At 34.2% G+C, this 16128-nt stretch overlaps 1 protein-coding gene across 4 annotated transcripts in view; it reads right to left on the bottom strand.

Moving 5' to 3' along the window:
* Positions 1 to 1987: 1987 nt before the first annotated feature.
* The window catches only part of LOC125675618 (synapse-associated protein 1-like), a 30352-nt gene continuing 16211 nt past the window's right edge, over positions 1988 to 16128 (bottom strand). Inside the window, exons 7-10 of one of the 4 annotated variants that reach the window (XM_048913377.2) lie at positions 7218 to 7286; positions 6933 to 7118; positions 5886 to 5957; positions 1988 to 2546 (exon numbers count right to left, since the gene is read on the bottom strand). In XM_048913377.2, coding sequence (XP_048769334.2) covers positions 2404 to 2546; positions 5886 to 5957; positions 6933 to 7118; positions 7218 to 7286 — 470 coding nt within the window. In that variant the 3' untranslated portion in view covers positions 1988 to 2403. The remainder of the gene's footprint in view (positions 2547 to 5885; positions 5958 to 6932; positions 7119 to 7217; positions 7287 to 16128) is intronic. The other 3 variants (XM_048913378.2, XM_048913379.2, XM_056158779.1) reach the window with 3 other exon arrangements.

The raw sequence follows: 16128 nt of genomic DNA, 5'->3' as shown, positions 1-16128 counted from the left end.
TATATAAAGGAAAACCATCACTTACATAGTTACAACTAGTGGAAATCCAAAGAAAACATCCGGGGAATTTAAAACGGAAGTAATGTACTACGCAAATCTTTGAATTCAATGCACAATTGTAAAGGAAATATAAATAAGAGAGACTTCAATTGAAGTTTCAAACTTTTGGGCATCTAGGCCAATGAATGTACGATTTACAAAATCATCTAATTTTTTTTTTGCCATTTTAAACACCAACAATGGGGATATATTCTAATTAACCTGCTGAACCGTATATGCAATTTTTCGGCTGAATGAATCTTTGAAAAAAAAAATAAAAACCCCAACACATTGTATAAAATTTGACTACACGCCATGTGGCATTCATACAATAGCCATTTTAAAATGACAAATAATAAAAAAGCCCAAAAAACTTTTAAATGACTAAAAAAAAAAGCCCAAAAAACTTTTTAAAAAGAAGGGAAAAAAGAAAGATAAAATGAGTTTTAAAAAAGCACCAAAGTACGTCTTCAATATACAAGTATAATTCAATTTAGCAGTCAACGACTGCAAATTTACACTTTTATCTGACGAATTCCGAATTTAGCATTGCTAAATCAACCATCTCTTTATCATCAACTCCATATGCGCATTCAATCTGATCAATTCATTTTTTAGCAAAAGTTTGGTTTTTTAAACAATTATGCTTAAATCCGTCACCACACCTGCTGAACTATCTTGCAGATGATTTACCATTCAGGGCGAAAATATACAGTTGCTGCCTTCTTGACTTTCGTACAGACTAATGTCAAGGATACAAAAGCATTCCAAATGAACAGCAAGTCACTTAGTGTGAATTAGATTGCCCGTATAACGAAAAGCTATTAACGCTGAACCGATACAATTCATTAACTCAAAATTGCAATACAATAGTAAAAGATTTTATCATTGATTTTCATGGCCTCAAGTGGATTAGTAAATGAACCAAAATAGCAAGAAACCAGATATATGATACCGTTAGAGCAAATTATTTTAAAACGTAAATTCGTCAATAATTAAACAGGCTTTAAGTTGCTACGTTGCTGATCTTACTTTTCCGTCGTGTTACCTTCAGAATGTCCTGGTAGGACACCATTAGTTTTGTACAAACAATAGGCAATTCATTATGTTTCCAAGCATACTAGCATTGTGTTGTCCGGTTCCAATTCATTTATTGAAGCCTCAAGGCTTCGCTAAAATGTAGCCTTCAGTTTCAAGTTACTTTAAATCATGTAACAAATCTAAAATGCATTCGGATATCGATTAGCTTGTGCATTCATAAATTGAATCGCTGGAAATCTCGCAAATGACTTATAACAAAATGCAATATATCGTAGATTACTAGTAGTTTCCCAATTTCCTTTGTATACGCTGCTAGTAGAGTTGTGATGAAATTGTTTCCTAAATAAAGGAAACACCAAATGCAACTACACAAAAATTGCATTTGAAATCGGAGTACTTCTACCATGCAAGTTATCACACAAAGTGGTTTGAACCAATTCTGCTAAAGCGCAGGCAATCAATTTTTAAATATAAAGATAGTGATTCTGATAAAAAAATTATGAATTGTTCAAAAATTGTTCACGATCTACTGAAATTAAAAAGAAGCGATATAATCGTGATGAATTATGTATTTGAAAAAAGAGAAAAGCTCTATGTCTAGGGAAATGTTTTGCGAGATTGAAGTAAATATTTAAAACCCAAATTGATTCTAGATGATTGTCTGATAAAAACTTAAAACATTAACCTAATTCTCGATAAATTGTGTCAAAGAGGCTTAATAAAATAGTGCTTGAAGACATGCTGGGTGGAGAATTGCGTCTGTTAACGTCTCAAACATTTCTGTCAAGCAATGAAATAGCAATTTTGTTACCAATTAATTTGTACAAGAAGTACACACAACACCTTATCAAATGAAAGAATGAAAGGCAGTTGACACTGAATTCAAAATATAACAGAAAACTACATATAAATTATATACATGTTTATTTAACAATCATTTATAAATACATATTTACACGTAACAGAACAGAACAAATAATCTTTGTCCGATTAGTTTGTTAATGAAACTTAACACATTGCATCCCTTAACAATATCTCGAAAGCAAACAAAAGTGTGTACTAAAGTGAATTCATCATTATTTACAAAATTGCACAAGATGTTCCAATACTAGTCTGCGAAATTATAAGGAAAAATATTTTTAAATGAAATCAATCATAAATATCACAATTTCCCACTACATCACCCATTAGTACCAAACTTTGAAGCAATGATACTATACTTCAAAATGTTCATAAACGATATATTGAAATGATACTAGCCATGGTAATTTTACATTGGGCTTGGCTGGTCCCCACTACAGTCACAATAAACTGGTATTTGCGTCACTTATCGTCCGTCGCTTCTTCTTCTAACTGTTGTAAAATCTCGTTCTCAATATCAGCATCGTCCACATTATCGTCCACCATTTCGTAGTCCTGAAGCTCCTGTTGCAGTTCTTGTTCCCACTGTGGTATTCCCTCTGTATCTGTGTAAGAGTAGGCCAGGCATATGTACAATTCTATGAATACATTATTGATGAACTAAATATATTTGCAATATATGCTTTATTGAAAAAAAATAAACAAATATGCATATTTGTGTGTGCGAGTGTTGATTTGAAGGATTAGCATACGTCTATATTTCACATGCATATAATAATTCTGCATTAACTTATTACGGGGGTTGTAAGTAGTAGCGCAGTTTCTACATGGTATAGAGTAACGACAACTTAGTTGAATTGCTTGTGAAATTAGAGTGTAATTATAGGTTAAAATGAAATTTTAAAAATACGATATATTGATTGGATTTGATCATCAATAGATAAAATATCATATTCATCAAAATTATGCATCTGTCGACCGACAAATACAGCGTATGATTCTAGCACCATAAATTTTAAATATCCGGATTTTCTGTCAAAGGAACCGATACGTTTAATGATCCGTTTGAAATACATAATTTAGTAACATTTACATTTTAGACCTGTATGTATGTCATTGTGTATATGTAACCGTGTGTATGAATTTCGGAGCTGGAGAAACCTAAATATTATTTAAAGAAATACCCAATTCAGTCAGCTACTTGCTATACCTTCCCATCGCCATATAGTCTACTTCTTCAACATCTTCCATCAATTGGATACAACGATTATTTTTAACGTTACTACTTCGATGTTTTTGTTACTTCCCATTTCAAAATCATGATAATACCTAGCAGAATTTCTAAGTAAATTTTCAGTGGATAATATGCTTATCATGTATGAGAAGAAGCACTAATCTTAATGATGAAAAAAAAGTTAAGATAACGTAGTGATCGATTTTACATATCCTATAAGGAATACACAATTACATTTTGTAGGGCAAACACGGACCCCTAAAAATACCAAAGGTGAAATCAGGTTCTAAGAGGGGTAAGCATCTCCTGTTGACCGGTCTCCCCCACCGTGAACATTATGATTATCTTGATCAGGTAAACGGAGTAATTCGTCGTCAAAGAACGGCCTAACAATTAGTATGGTACATGTCAGACAGCATTCGATCTACCCAGGCTGTACCATTATAGTGACCATATAATTTGCGAAATGCTGATTTTGAACGAGGCTGTTTAAACCTTTGTAGTTTCATTTTGTTTGCCAGTATCCTGCCTCGATTAAAATATTGATCATACGTACAATATAGAACGTGATTTCGCGTAAAGAATCAGTTGAGAGACATGCACAACATATACAGTTATGATGAAACAGTGCTACATAAATTTTGAAAGTTGACGATGTAGAAGCTTAAGTTATCCCGTTTATAATGTAATTGAATTGTTAATTTACCGTTAACATCTTACATTCGATGAAACACCTGAATATGAAGCAGATGTGGAAGACCCCGAGGTGTCTTTTATTCAAAGATTTAAGATATTGTAAACGAAGAACTGACAGAACATTTACTGGACCCAGAAATATATCTATGAAAGGATTCCTATGAAGTTTTGGAATCGAATGTAAATACGGTAACTAAAATCCATTCGTCGCATTGACTGCAGCTGGGATTGTACTGATTGTATATTGTTTAACGTCCCCCTCGAGAATATTTCACTCATATGGAAATGTCACCACTGCCGGTAAAGGGCTGCAAAATTTAGGCCTATGCTCGGCGCTTAGGCCATTGAGCAGGGAGGGATCTTTATCGTGCCACACCTGCTATGACACGAGACCTCAGTTTTTGCGGTCTCATCCGAAGGACCACCCCATTTGGTCTCTTACGACAAGCAAGGTGTACTGAGGACCTATTCTAACCTGGATCCCCACGGGAGGGGTACTGAGGACCTATTCTAACCTGGATCCCCACGGGAGGTGTACTGAGGACCTATTCTAACCTGGATTCCCACGGGAGGTGTACTGAGGACCTATTCTAACCTGGATCCCCACGGGAGGGGTACTGAGGACCTATTCTAACCTGGATCCCCACGGGAACTGCAGCTGGCATATCAGGACATACGCGATGTTTCTGACATTTTCTCTCAAATATTTTTTCATCTCGACATGAGGAGTTACTGTATGATTTCCGAGGTTTAAATTTTATGCTGTAGTAATACTACCATACTTTGTATATCGACACGAGTAGCTCAGTGATTATATCACTAAACTAGTAATACAAGGATACCGGGTTCAATATCCGATTGTTACAAAGATTGTTCTCTCCATCTTTGCTACAGTTCTACATGTAATAATGTCCTTTTATACAACTTTTAATACTGTAATACATAGCTGACTTTACATTCTTACTTGCAAACAACCAGGAAGTATGAAAAAGTACAAAACAGACACGGTACTATACCCTGATACATTTTGCATAAAAGAGATAGAATGCAAGTGCATTGTATGTGAAATGTCACGAACAAGTATATTATTGAGGAACGTTGCGCATGTTTTAAAATGTGTTTAAAACTAAGGCGTGATTTTATATAATTTCGAATTTTGAAAAGGAAGTTGATATATTTGTCGAGCCATCCTTGACCTGATAATCCATGTTCATTATCATATACTTGGATTAAGTACAATTAAATATGTACAGGCAGTTGAAAATCCCCAAACATTTCTATTCCATAACAAAAATTGTTGGTGATGTAAAAGTTTTACCGAGATTTATTGATTGATTGTATATTGTTTAACGTCCCACTTAACAATATTTCACTCATATGAAGACGTCACCATTGTCGGTGAAGGCTGTAAAATTTAGGCCTATGCTCTGCGCTTACGGCCTTTTTAGCAGGGAGGGATCTTTATCGTGCCACACCATACTGTGACACGAGGCCTCGGTTTTTGCGGTCTCATCCGAAGGACCGCCCCATTTGGTCGCCTCTTACGACAAACAAGGGGTACTGAGGACCTATTCTAACCCGGATCCCCACGGGAAGTTTTACCGAGAAGTGTTAATAATATATGCAGAGTATACAGGAATGAATCTGGAAAAAAAAATTATTAAAATAAAAACCATTGTTAATTGTTATTTGAGTGCATCCCCGAATAAAACCTGTAACAAATGAAATGACATACTGCAAATTCCTAAATATACGCGGGAAATTTATTATCGCGTAATTTTGTGAGAAACATCACTCGCGAAAAAACATTTTTCGCTTTTATTCTTTATATTGCTAAAACATATGCAAAAAAACCCATTTGATCAACAGAGTACTCGCGAGTCATTTCGCGATAATAAGTACTCGCGTAAAATAAGGAATTTACAGTAATTATGGGAAAAGCAAGCAAGGATACAAAGCTGCATGCACTATCCATCACCAGAAACATGTGTAACAACAGTCGCCTGGATCTTACTGGGGTCTAGATCTTTCTCATAACACACTTTCCAGTAGTTCCTTTCATACGGTTTACGGCAATGGTTCTCCCCTTTAAATTAAAAACAAAAAATTTATAAAGCCCCTACAGAAAAGGTTAGCAGAGCCCCTTATCCTGTTTATTCATGCATACAGATCATGCCAAGTTTGCTTACAAATGATGCTAATGCTATTGAATCAAAAGGAAAAAAGAAAACCAAAAAAAAGACAACCAAATAATAAGATTCGAGGTCAACAAAACAAGACATTTGATGACGCAACAGGAGGAAATTTTCACGGACTACAGAAAACGCAGCTAATGGCAATCTTATTTTATTTAGTCATTTACATAAATCATTTATTGGGCACTAAAGAGAAGGTCATATCACACAGGTATCTAGTATTAGTAAGTGCAAAAGAATGAAATGAGAATATAAATGTCTTGTGTGATTTTCATCATATTACTACACATACAATTACACACTGGGTATATACATGTATATAAGGATTCATTTCACTAGTACTATGTATGTGTGGAAAAATGCACGTCTTACACACTTTTAAAAAGATGAAACATATTCAACATCTCAAGATATCTATAATAGGATGTAAAAGTCTCATCACTATGCTCGTCAAAATTCTGCAAGTTACAAAAATGGGTCGCGGATTTTCGAATTAGATGCAAGTAATACCTACACCTGCCAAACTCGTGGGAATCTTTGCGACCGAGATGACATCAGATAACACTGATATAATACATTTATAATGAGCGAACAAGAAAAAATATTAAATTCAAATTTTAGAAAAGCATGGACAATGGGAATGAATGGGTTTGAATTATTCAGGCCTAGTGAAACGTAGGCAAGGTTTAACAAGTGGTATGTGTTTTCAACAGTTACTAATGTATACATGTATGTGTGGAAGAATTCCTAATTCCTCCTTAAAAACCTAACAAGTGGATTTGAGTGCCTTCCCGAAATTAAAAAAAAAAATAAAAAAATAACCCCATCACACATCAGAAATCTACAAGTCTGAACTAAAGGCAAACCTTCTTCTTTCTCTGTTTTCGTTTCTGATTTACTGTCATCCACACCTAGCATTTGCATCTCTTTCTTCAAATCTTCCTGACTGATTTCGTCTCCTTGGAAGCTGTCACTGACGAATTCATTCTCGTTTGGACTGCTGGGTGCAAACTCCTCCTCCCTGGATCCGCCATCCACTTTCTTGGAAAGATCTGCATATATAAAAATACCAAAAACTTCAAGAATGTGAGGTTACACTACAAGATAAGTATATACTTTAGAAAATGTTGATAAGGATATAATTTGCTCACGTAAACAAAATGCATCTTTGCATTCTAATGAGACTGCCTTGGTCCTTACTATCACATCGACAGTTTTCACTTGTTATGCAGGAAGAAAAATGAATTACAATACATGATGACATGCTTATCTTTTAGCACAGCCAATGCATTGGTGCAGAATGAAGTTTTTCAAACAGCTAATAAAAGTTGAATCATTTGTACAATGCAGATGCTAAATTTGAGGGAATGTGTAAACAATTCTTAAATATCACTTCGGAAACACCAATTTAAAAACTGTTCCTTCCCTTTCCATTTTCCATAGTTTTGAAAACATTTTAGGGATCTGACATATTTAAAGTGCATCATCGGAAAATTAAGAGTTACGGTACATAACAGTCACCTATATGTATATGTGCTTCAACCAAGGAACGTTGTTGTGAATATATGATAGTAAATTAAACTTACCAAAAATACCAAATATCAAAGCCCTATGTCAAAAGACAAAAGAGTTATGGTCCGGACAAAAATGCCCCAAATTATATTATTTGACTTCTACATAAAAGGTAAATGTCATAAAAATGATACTGACTGTCTAATCATGGTATACCAACATACCAAATATAAATGTCTAGCCCAAAAATTCAATTATTTGACCTTTATATAAAAGGACAAGGTCAAAGGTAATGAGAGAGGTAATGAAAAACACGCGGCATACTGTCTTATGATATACCCACATATCAAATATAAGAGGTCTATGTCGAAAGACAAAAAAAAAAAAGAAAAAAAAAAGGTTATGAAGAAGAAGGAAAAGAAGAAGCGGAAAGGGAATTCACACTTAAAATGTGTCCACCTTCTGGGAAGGGGAGGCATAATTATTATTTCAATGAACGTTAAAGCATACAAAAGCCATCAACAGAAAATTGCAACAAATGTCAATTTGTAAACTTTTCATACAAATTACACGAACAGTTAAACACCCAGCAATGTTCAATATGGCATCTTGCCAAGCAGAATGTATGCCACGTCCTGTTGTTGACGATTACAGAACAATTGAGAATAATTTCCCAGTTAGATCTAATTTGGGTTAGGCGACAATCAATAATGCAAGGCTATTAATAGCCCTTACAAAGTCTATCATAATTGCACTATCAAAAGGTCTTCTTTGATACACTACCAATGGGATTGAGAGGGTATGCATATTTACTTGGCATAAACTGACCCCAAGCCACGCAACCCAACCTGAGGGTGTTGAAAATAAAAAATCCCATTTCATCATATCGTACCTTGTTGCTAGCATACAGCGACTATTGATCTAGAAAGTAATAACTCAGTTTTCCTCATGTACAATGTACCCCAGAGTCAATGTTGCATTTCATTTTAAAACGTTCCTGGGCGGCATTTTTTATTACTGAACTAAAATGCTCATGTTTCAATTGTTTGATAATTGTTACAAACATTCTGCAAATATTAAGGAAATTAATAAACAGCTGATGTTTCTCCGAATTAGTTGGATTTTTTGTACATGAACTATCTTCCCCAGTTCTCATTTATGATTTTAAAGAAGTATTTTTGTGAATTTGAAAACTCATGGATTGCACTTTTCATTAACCACCCAGCCTCGTTAATTGGATAACGAACAAATGAAATCCACAACAGGAATATGACTTTAAAATTTCAAAAATGTCCATTATTTTAACAAAATCAGAATGAACTGTAAACAGTGGTGTCTAGACATAAAGGTCCAATAATGAATCGACAATTACACAAACAATTATATAACTGAACAATGGTCAAAAATTAAGACGAAGGGATCTTTCCAGATCGACACGTGACCCCATTCTTCAGGTGTATGTAAGGTGACAAGGTAAGCAGTCATTCAACGGATTAGAACATTTACCAAACGCACAATAGGTCACTTAGCTTTATTTGGGTCATTTGAAAATAAACGAGGTCTTCCTCCGCGGCTGACTGAGTTTAAAATTTGTAAACAAGCAGGAATGTTAAACAGATCCACAGCTTATCACAGTTGTCAAACAAAATCTTGTAACAACGCCAACAAAATTCTCAAGGCTCTTTCACTTCGAATTGCCTTATTTTCGGAGTCCAGCATTAATTTAATACATCAACAATCATTGTATTTGTCCTTCACGTTATTTTCTTTTTTACGCACACAGATTTTATATAGGGACAATCAAGCTTAAAATGTTTTACAATGCGTGAACAATATACAATTCATCTCCATGAAGCAAAACGTAAACTGATAGTAAGAGACTGTGAACCATCCATGTAATATCCCCATGGTAAAGCAGTGTGCAATTTGATTGCGTACTATACAATTGATTTAAAAAATGACAAAAACTATTCACGATAAGATAAACCCAATTAAACCTCGATAAAATGTAACTAAACTTACATTTTAATGCATCACAATGATCGAATTATGTTTGAGTTTTCATGAATTTCATAAAAAAAATAATAATTGGGAACTTGCCTGAAGAAACCATTAACTACATCGATTATGAATGGTCCGAACAGTTCACAGACGCATTATTCTGTCTGATCAATAAATGACATACTTGCATCTCACATCAAAGTAATCGAGAAACAAATTGAAATCCCAAAGTTATAGACGTTCCTTCCAGTTATACAGAAGTCTGAACGGCTCACATAATCTCACACGATTCTAGAGTTAATAATAAATTTTTACAGCATTGCCCAACTGTATTGATATATAGTCGATTTTTTAATCATACAAATGCCAAAGGGAACATTTATAATCATTATTACATATCTTATCATTTTCCCTATAGATTCTATATAGAGTAACCTGGATTTTCCTAAGCCATAAATGCCACACTGTAAATGTCCGGGAGCTACTTAACCTCGAATATGACGCCACACGTCTTTAATAAGGAAAGGTGAAGATAACAAACAGTGATGAATCTCTTTAACTCCTTTAAGGAATACAAAATAGAGACCTGGGTAAACACAGTCCCCTGGGTATACCAGAGGTGGGATCAGATGCCTAGGAGGGGTAATCATCCCCTGTCGACCGAGTGTAATGTCACATTTGTTTACAAACAATAATGGACATAAACGCTTTGTCTACCACCGAAAATTTAACCGAATATGTACTTCTAAGATTAGAAGAAAAGGTTATTGACTGAATATCGGGAAATATGTCCGCTCCCGATCGTTGTGGGGATGCGGATCCCGCATGCTCTGTCCGCGCAACGACCTCGGGCGGGTAAAATTTCCGATATTCAGTCATCAAACTTTCTTAGCTTGGGTTTGCGACACGTTATCTTTGTGAATTGTAGTACTCCAATAGAGCCTTAGTGTCGAGTCAAACTATACATATATTGTAACTCAACTTCAAAGTATGAGACAAATAAACGGATACCATCCCTCATAGAACAGTAAAACAGAGACTTATTTTCAAAAAATCTGCAATTTCAAAATTACATGTATACATACATGAAATGTGAACATAACGAACAGCAACCAACCTCATGGATCCTATGAAAATACAAAATTAAGAATAGGGCTAACAAGAATCGCTGGACACACCAGAGATGGGATCAGATGCCTAGGAGTAAGTATATCCTGCTGACCCGTCATACCAACCGAAAGCCCTATATATCTTGATCAGGTAAAACGAAGTAATCCGTAGTCAAAATCAATAAGTAAAGAACGATCTATCATTTGGTATGATACACATCAGACTGCATTCGACCTCATGACAGATTGTATTTGCAAATAAGATCATTATAACGACCATAGACGTTAAAAAATGCTTCAAACAAGACTGTTGAAATCCCTTTAACATCAACTTATTTGTCAGTAGCTTACTTCGATATAAAAATTGATCATAAGCAGAACATGTTCTCGTGTATCGAATAAGTTTAGAGATATAAATATCATATACAGGTGATAATTGATTATTGCTACATAAATATGGAAAGTTGACGATGGAAAGGTGAAGCCACCCGTTTGTCATTTAGCTGAGTTGTCTGTGCAGTTTGTCGTTAACATCTTATGTTCAATAAATATCGGAATATGAAGCAGATGTGGAAGACTATGTGGTGTCTTTTATATAAAGTTGAATGGGATATGTCGAATCAACATATGTATGAAAATGAACATTGTTGATAGATAAAACGTCGAAGTATCTAAATGTTGAGTTGAAGGCAACAACAAGACATTTTTTTCCTTTTGTAAGGACGAGGCTTTGGAAAATATTTTGCCTCAAAACTATATAAAAACAGGGCAGCTAAACAGGAGCACAATTCGTGCCCATGGGGTATATGCACACTTAAGCTTAAATTAACTTTTTTGAATATTGGCAACATCCATTTTTGGTATCGTGATGGAGGTTACAGATCTCGGTACAAACATAAAAAGAAGAAACGACAGACATTTCAATCAATCGACAGTTCTACATGACAACATAAAATCACATGGGCGATTAGTTCAATATTTATACGTCTTCTCCCGCAATGGATTTTAATTTTTGTACATTATGTACAAATATAAATCAAAACTTAAAAAAGAATTCTTGATATTTCAAATTTGGTTCGGGAATAGGTTAAATCTATGAGATTTAGAGGAATGATACTGAACATCGCACTCTGATTCTATGGCTTGTCTACCAGGATTATAAACCAATCAAAGAGGCATAACTTCTACACAGCACAGATAAACACAGAAAAGGAAAACGGCAAAGACAATATGGCAACGAATATGCACTTTTTGCTCTCTTTGTTTGAACATTATTGTTACGCACCACCGAGTAAAAGGATGACACTAAACCACGCCAACCGTCGAGGCTAGTTATGTAACAATGTATTATAGATGGATGTCTTCAATCCGTGTCCTCGTTTAATCGTCGCTGCGTGCTTCAAGTAACAAACACCAGCGTTTGATTTCTGATTAAATACGGGTCCTTATGATCAATGAAGTCTTGGGTGAGATGAAACATTATTAATACTGCAGACAACAGACGGGGATGAGTCACAGCCAAATTGGGAACAGTCTGTTTCCGGCTTCATGTTACGCAGCACCGGATGTCAAGGACTATGAAAGCGGGTATTGGTGTCTCCATCTCATAATAAACATTCTCCACGGAGAAGTAAATACTAAAATTTCAAATCAATGCAAACCAGTATTGCTATCCGATATAGATACCAACTGGAAGATATAACCACTTCTCACTATTTCTCTCATCTTTTTGCACAAGAAATTGTGATTCTCTTTTGTTTATTAAAGGCAAGTGCGGGTAGTTATATATACATGTAATAATCATATAATTATGAAGAGAAACATTTTCGTTGTTTGTTTTACAATGGGACTTCTACCCAGTTTTCCGTGAGATAAAGATACGAGCAGAGACCAAGGGTTCAAGCAAATCACAAGTTAGTCATAACGAGTAGAAATGATGACCTCCATATGGATTAAGTTTAAAATAAGACATATTTCACGTGGACATACGATTTGAATGCTGTAGTTTTGAACAATGATAACGGAATCAATATATGAAGCATATGTTACACCAAGTGCATGTGACAAAATTAGTCATCGTCACATGATTTCAACAAATACAATAATAGAATACATTGATACAAAAACAGTGTCTCCCATTACTCTTCTAAACTTCGATGTGCATAACTCATATGAAGCTAACAGCAGAATCTGTCAATGAAAATTACGTGTAGGAATGTATAGGTATAAAATACTTTGCTAGTTTTCTGCACTACAGCTTTTCTTTGAACACGTTATAAATACTTTGTGTGTCAGGTTACATCAAAATTATATTTCATTTTAACAAGCGCGATATTCATTATCTAAAACTTATTCAACATCCCCTATTACAAAATCGATAAATTTGTACATGTTAAGCCGACCTATCTACGAATTTATATTTACAAGTACGTTGGTGAACAGTTTCTTGTGACCTTAACAACCAGTTCACATTTTACATGTATATGCATAAAAATACAGGATATATATTTTTCAACGAACCGTTAATAATCCTAATTACACATTTGGAGCAAAACACTCATTTTTCGACATACATGTACATCCCATAAGATATACTGATTCTGATAAGATTGTCCTAGCATTACCTGAAAAATCTTCACCATTTCATTTCACTTTCTTCATGAAATATATAAACACTTCCAAGACTTTGATTTTATTACATTGTGGGGTAAAGTTCATAAGCATAATGTACCCAGCATCTAAGTCAAATACAAAACTGTCCGTATTCATTATTGTCTTCAACAAGGTGTGTACCATCCAAATAGCAATTTATATAACTGGTAAATTAATCAATGGATAAGCATTTAAGAACTACGTTTAAAAACATCCACACTGTTCTCTTATTTGCACTCATATTTTGGTGAATTATTTATTATTATGCACTATTCAAATTTGCGTTGTAACACAGCTAAATGTTGTGATCTTCATTTCCAGTGGTCAAAAGTTTGGCACGAAACAATGTTACATTTCTGATACAATAAATACTATGGAGGTTTTATTGTTTTTTTTTTTTTATTCTCAAGTGCATGATGCGTTATTTCTATTTTCATCTATGACTATCAGACACGATACCTCAGTCTTGTAGTTTGTATTTATGAATTTAAAGTCTGGAGTTTTATATTGATAACAAGATCTACAACCTTGGTATCATTGTGTAATATTCACAAATTGCTTTTACCATATCACCTGGGGAAATATGTTAAACTTGCCATTTAACTCTCTCTCTCTCTCTCTCTCTCTCTCTCTCTCTCTCTCTCTCTCTACTCTCTCTCTCTCCTAAAACTTTCTTATTAACTCCATAATACATGTAACTGAGTATTATACTGAAAATTACTATTAGAAAATATAACAATACATTTAATAAGATAAATTACATTTTATGGCTTATTTTTATATGATACTTCACCTACAACTGGTGACGTCTCCATAAGAGTGAAAGAAATTCTCGATGGGACGTAAAGTAACCAACCATCCAACCACACAAACAATGAAAGGTGGAGATAACGAACAGTGATCAATCTCACAACTCCTCTAAGCAATACAAAATAGAGACTTGGGCAAACACGGACCCCTGGACACACCAGAGGTATAAAATAGACATGTACACCACAGTATAGCAGTTTGTTGAAAATTTTCTGAGCAATTAATGAACATATTCTCGAAGAATATTTTCATCCTTTATCAATATTGCAAAGTGGAAACATCAACTATATTTACATGTATGAAATACTATCAGTAAAGTCGATCACAATACCTGATTATTAACTTTCAGACAGTTGGATATATATTGTGAAAATATCATGCTATTTAATTAGTCACATGTCAAAATAAATATAGCATACATTGACAAAACATGTATCGCATGTTATAAACCGGAAGATTGCAAATATAGGTTTTACGTCGCATGAAATGTTCCGTTTATTACTACAAGCTGAACAAGGCAATATATGCATCATATTCACTACCCGAATATCATAAATCTAGGACATCAAAACTGATTGATGAGAGGCAATCACAACAAATCACTCCTAACTTCCTGTGCATTATCATGAATCGTATGCAAATATGAGATTTGAATAAAGTTATGATTTTATAACAATGGCTTTGATATTGATTTTCCTCCTGTTCATAAGGAAATAAAAACTCCTTCTGTCAGGTATACATGGGATGTTTTGGAAAAGACCCGTTAGCATACAAGTACAACGTACTATTTAAATTTTTTTAAAAGCAAATGTGTGCATCATTTTAACATCGACGCCTTACATATATAATGTTTCTTTTTCAGACTCCAAGTCCAATGAAAAGGGCGTTACAAAGCGGTCCTTTGTCAAGACCACAATCTCCTAAAACACAAAATACATCTGTGGTGTTTGAAAAGAGTAGGCTCATTATGGTCCACCACAGGGACTTTAAAATAGAAAAGGCAATTCACAAATATATCTTAATGTATGTTGGATGACTACTGATGGTGCTCATAATAGGTCAAATGAGAGACTTAAAAAAAGACGTTTGTGTACATTTGCATAATGGTTGATTACAGTACACGTTTTGAAACACATTCAAATTCAATTTTTACTTACAATAATGGTTTTCATCCAATTGTATTTAAATGTATATTACAATCCAAGCCTAAATGATTGGTTGAAAATAGAAAAAAAAATCCATAGAACATTAACTGACAAAACGAACAGCCACAATTAAGATTTAATGTGCTATAATTTTGAGTGGCACTAGAAGTATGTTAAACATTTTTAATTCATAGAGCGCTTCATGAGAAGTATACCGGCGTGAATGTTACAGTTCATACCATCATGTATTTTCAAAAAATGAAATTTATCTATTTTTATGTATGCATTCTACTTTTATTCTATTTTGAATTCCTACTCGTTGAAACAGACCCTCTATATTTTTCAAGTAGTTCTCTACTCATACGCGCAATTTACAACTGCAGCACGTTCATGAGGAAAATGTCTATCATTAAAATTTGAAAAAAAAAAAAAATCAAAGGCAAAAACTACATAAATTTATACTTCTTAGAAACCAAAAACATATACTTGAAAATAATAATAAAAAAGGTTTTTGATCCAAAACCATGGTGGAGACTGAATCTAAAATCTAAAATTGAAACACCTATCAAATACATGTATGTTTGTTTGTTGTTCCATTTAAGACAGCACCTTGGTTTTTAAGGTATATCATCCAAAGGAATCGAAATTTTCACTGCTAGAGGCTGGACTTTGGCGCAGAAAAAGTCATCAGCTTTGGTCTAACACAGTTGTCAAGGTTTGGACCCTGGATCTCCTAGTTTCAATGTACACACTTAGTCTAATTGATTCTATCAAAAAATGAAGAAATTAGAAGAAAACTTTCAACACAAACTTCAAGTTCCCTGTTCGCTCTT

Source organism: Ostrea edulis, chromosome 3 (genome assembly GCF_947568905.1).
Source record: "Ostrea edulis chromosome 3, xbOstEdul1.1, whole genome shotgun sequence".
Lineage (NCBI taxonomy): Eukaryota > Metazoa > Mollusca > Bivalvia > Ostreida > Ostreidae > Ostrea > Ostrea edulis.
The sequence above is the reverse complement of the archived record's forward strand: the minus strand, read 5'-3'. Positions and strand labels throughout refer to the sequence as shown.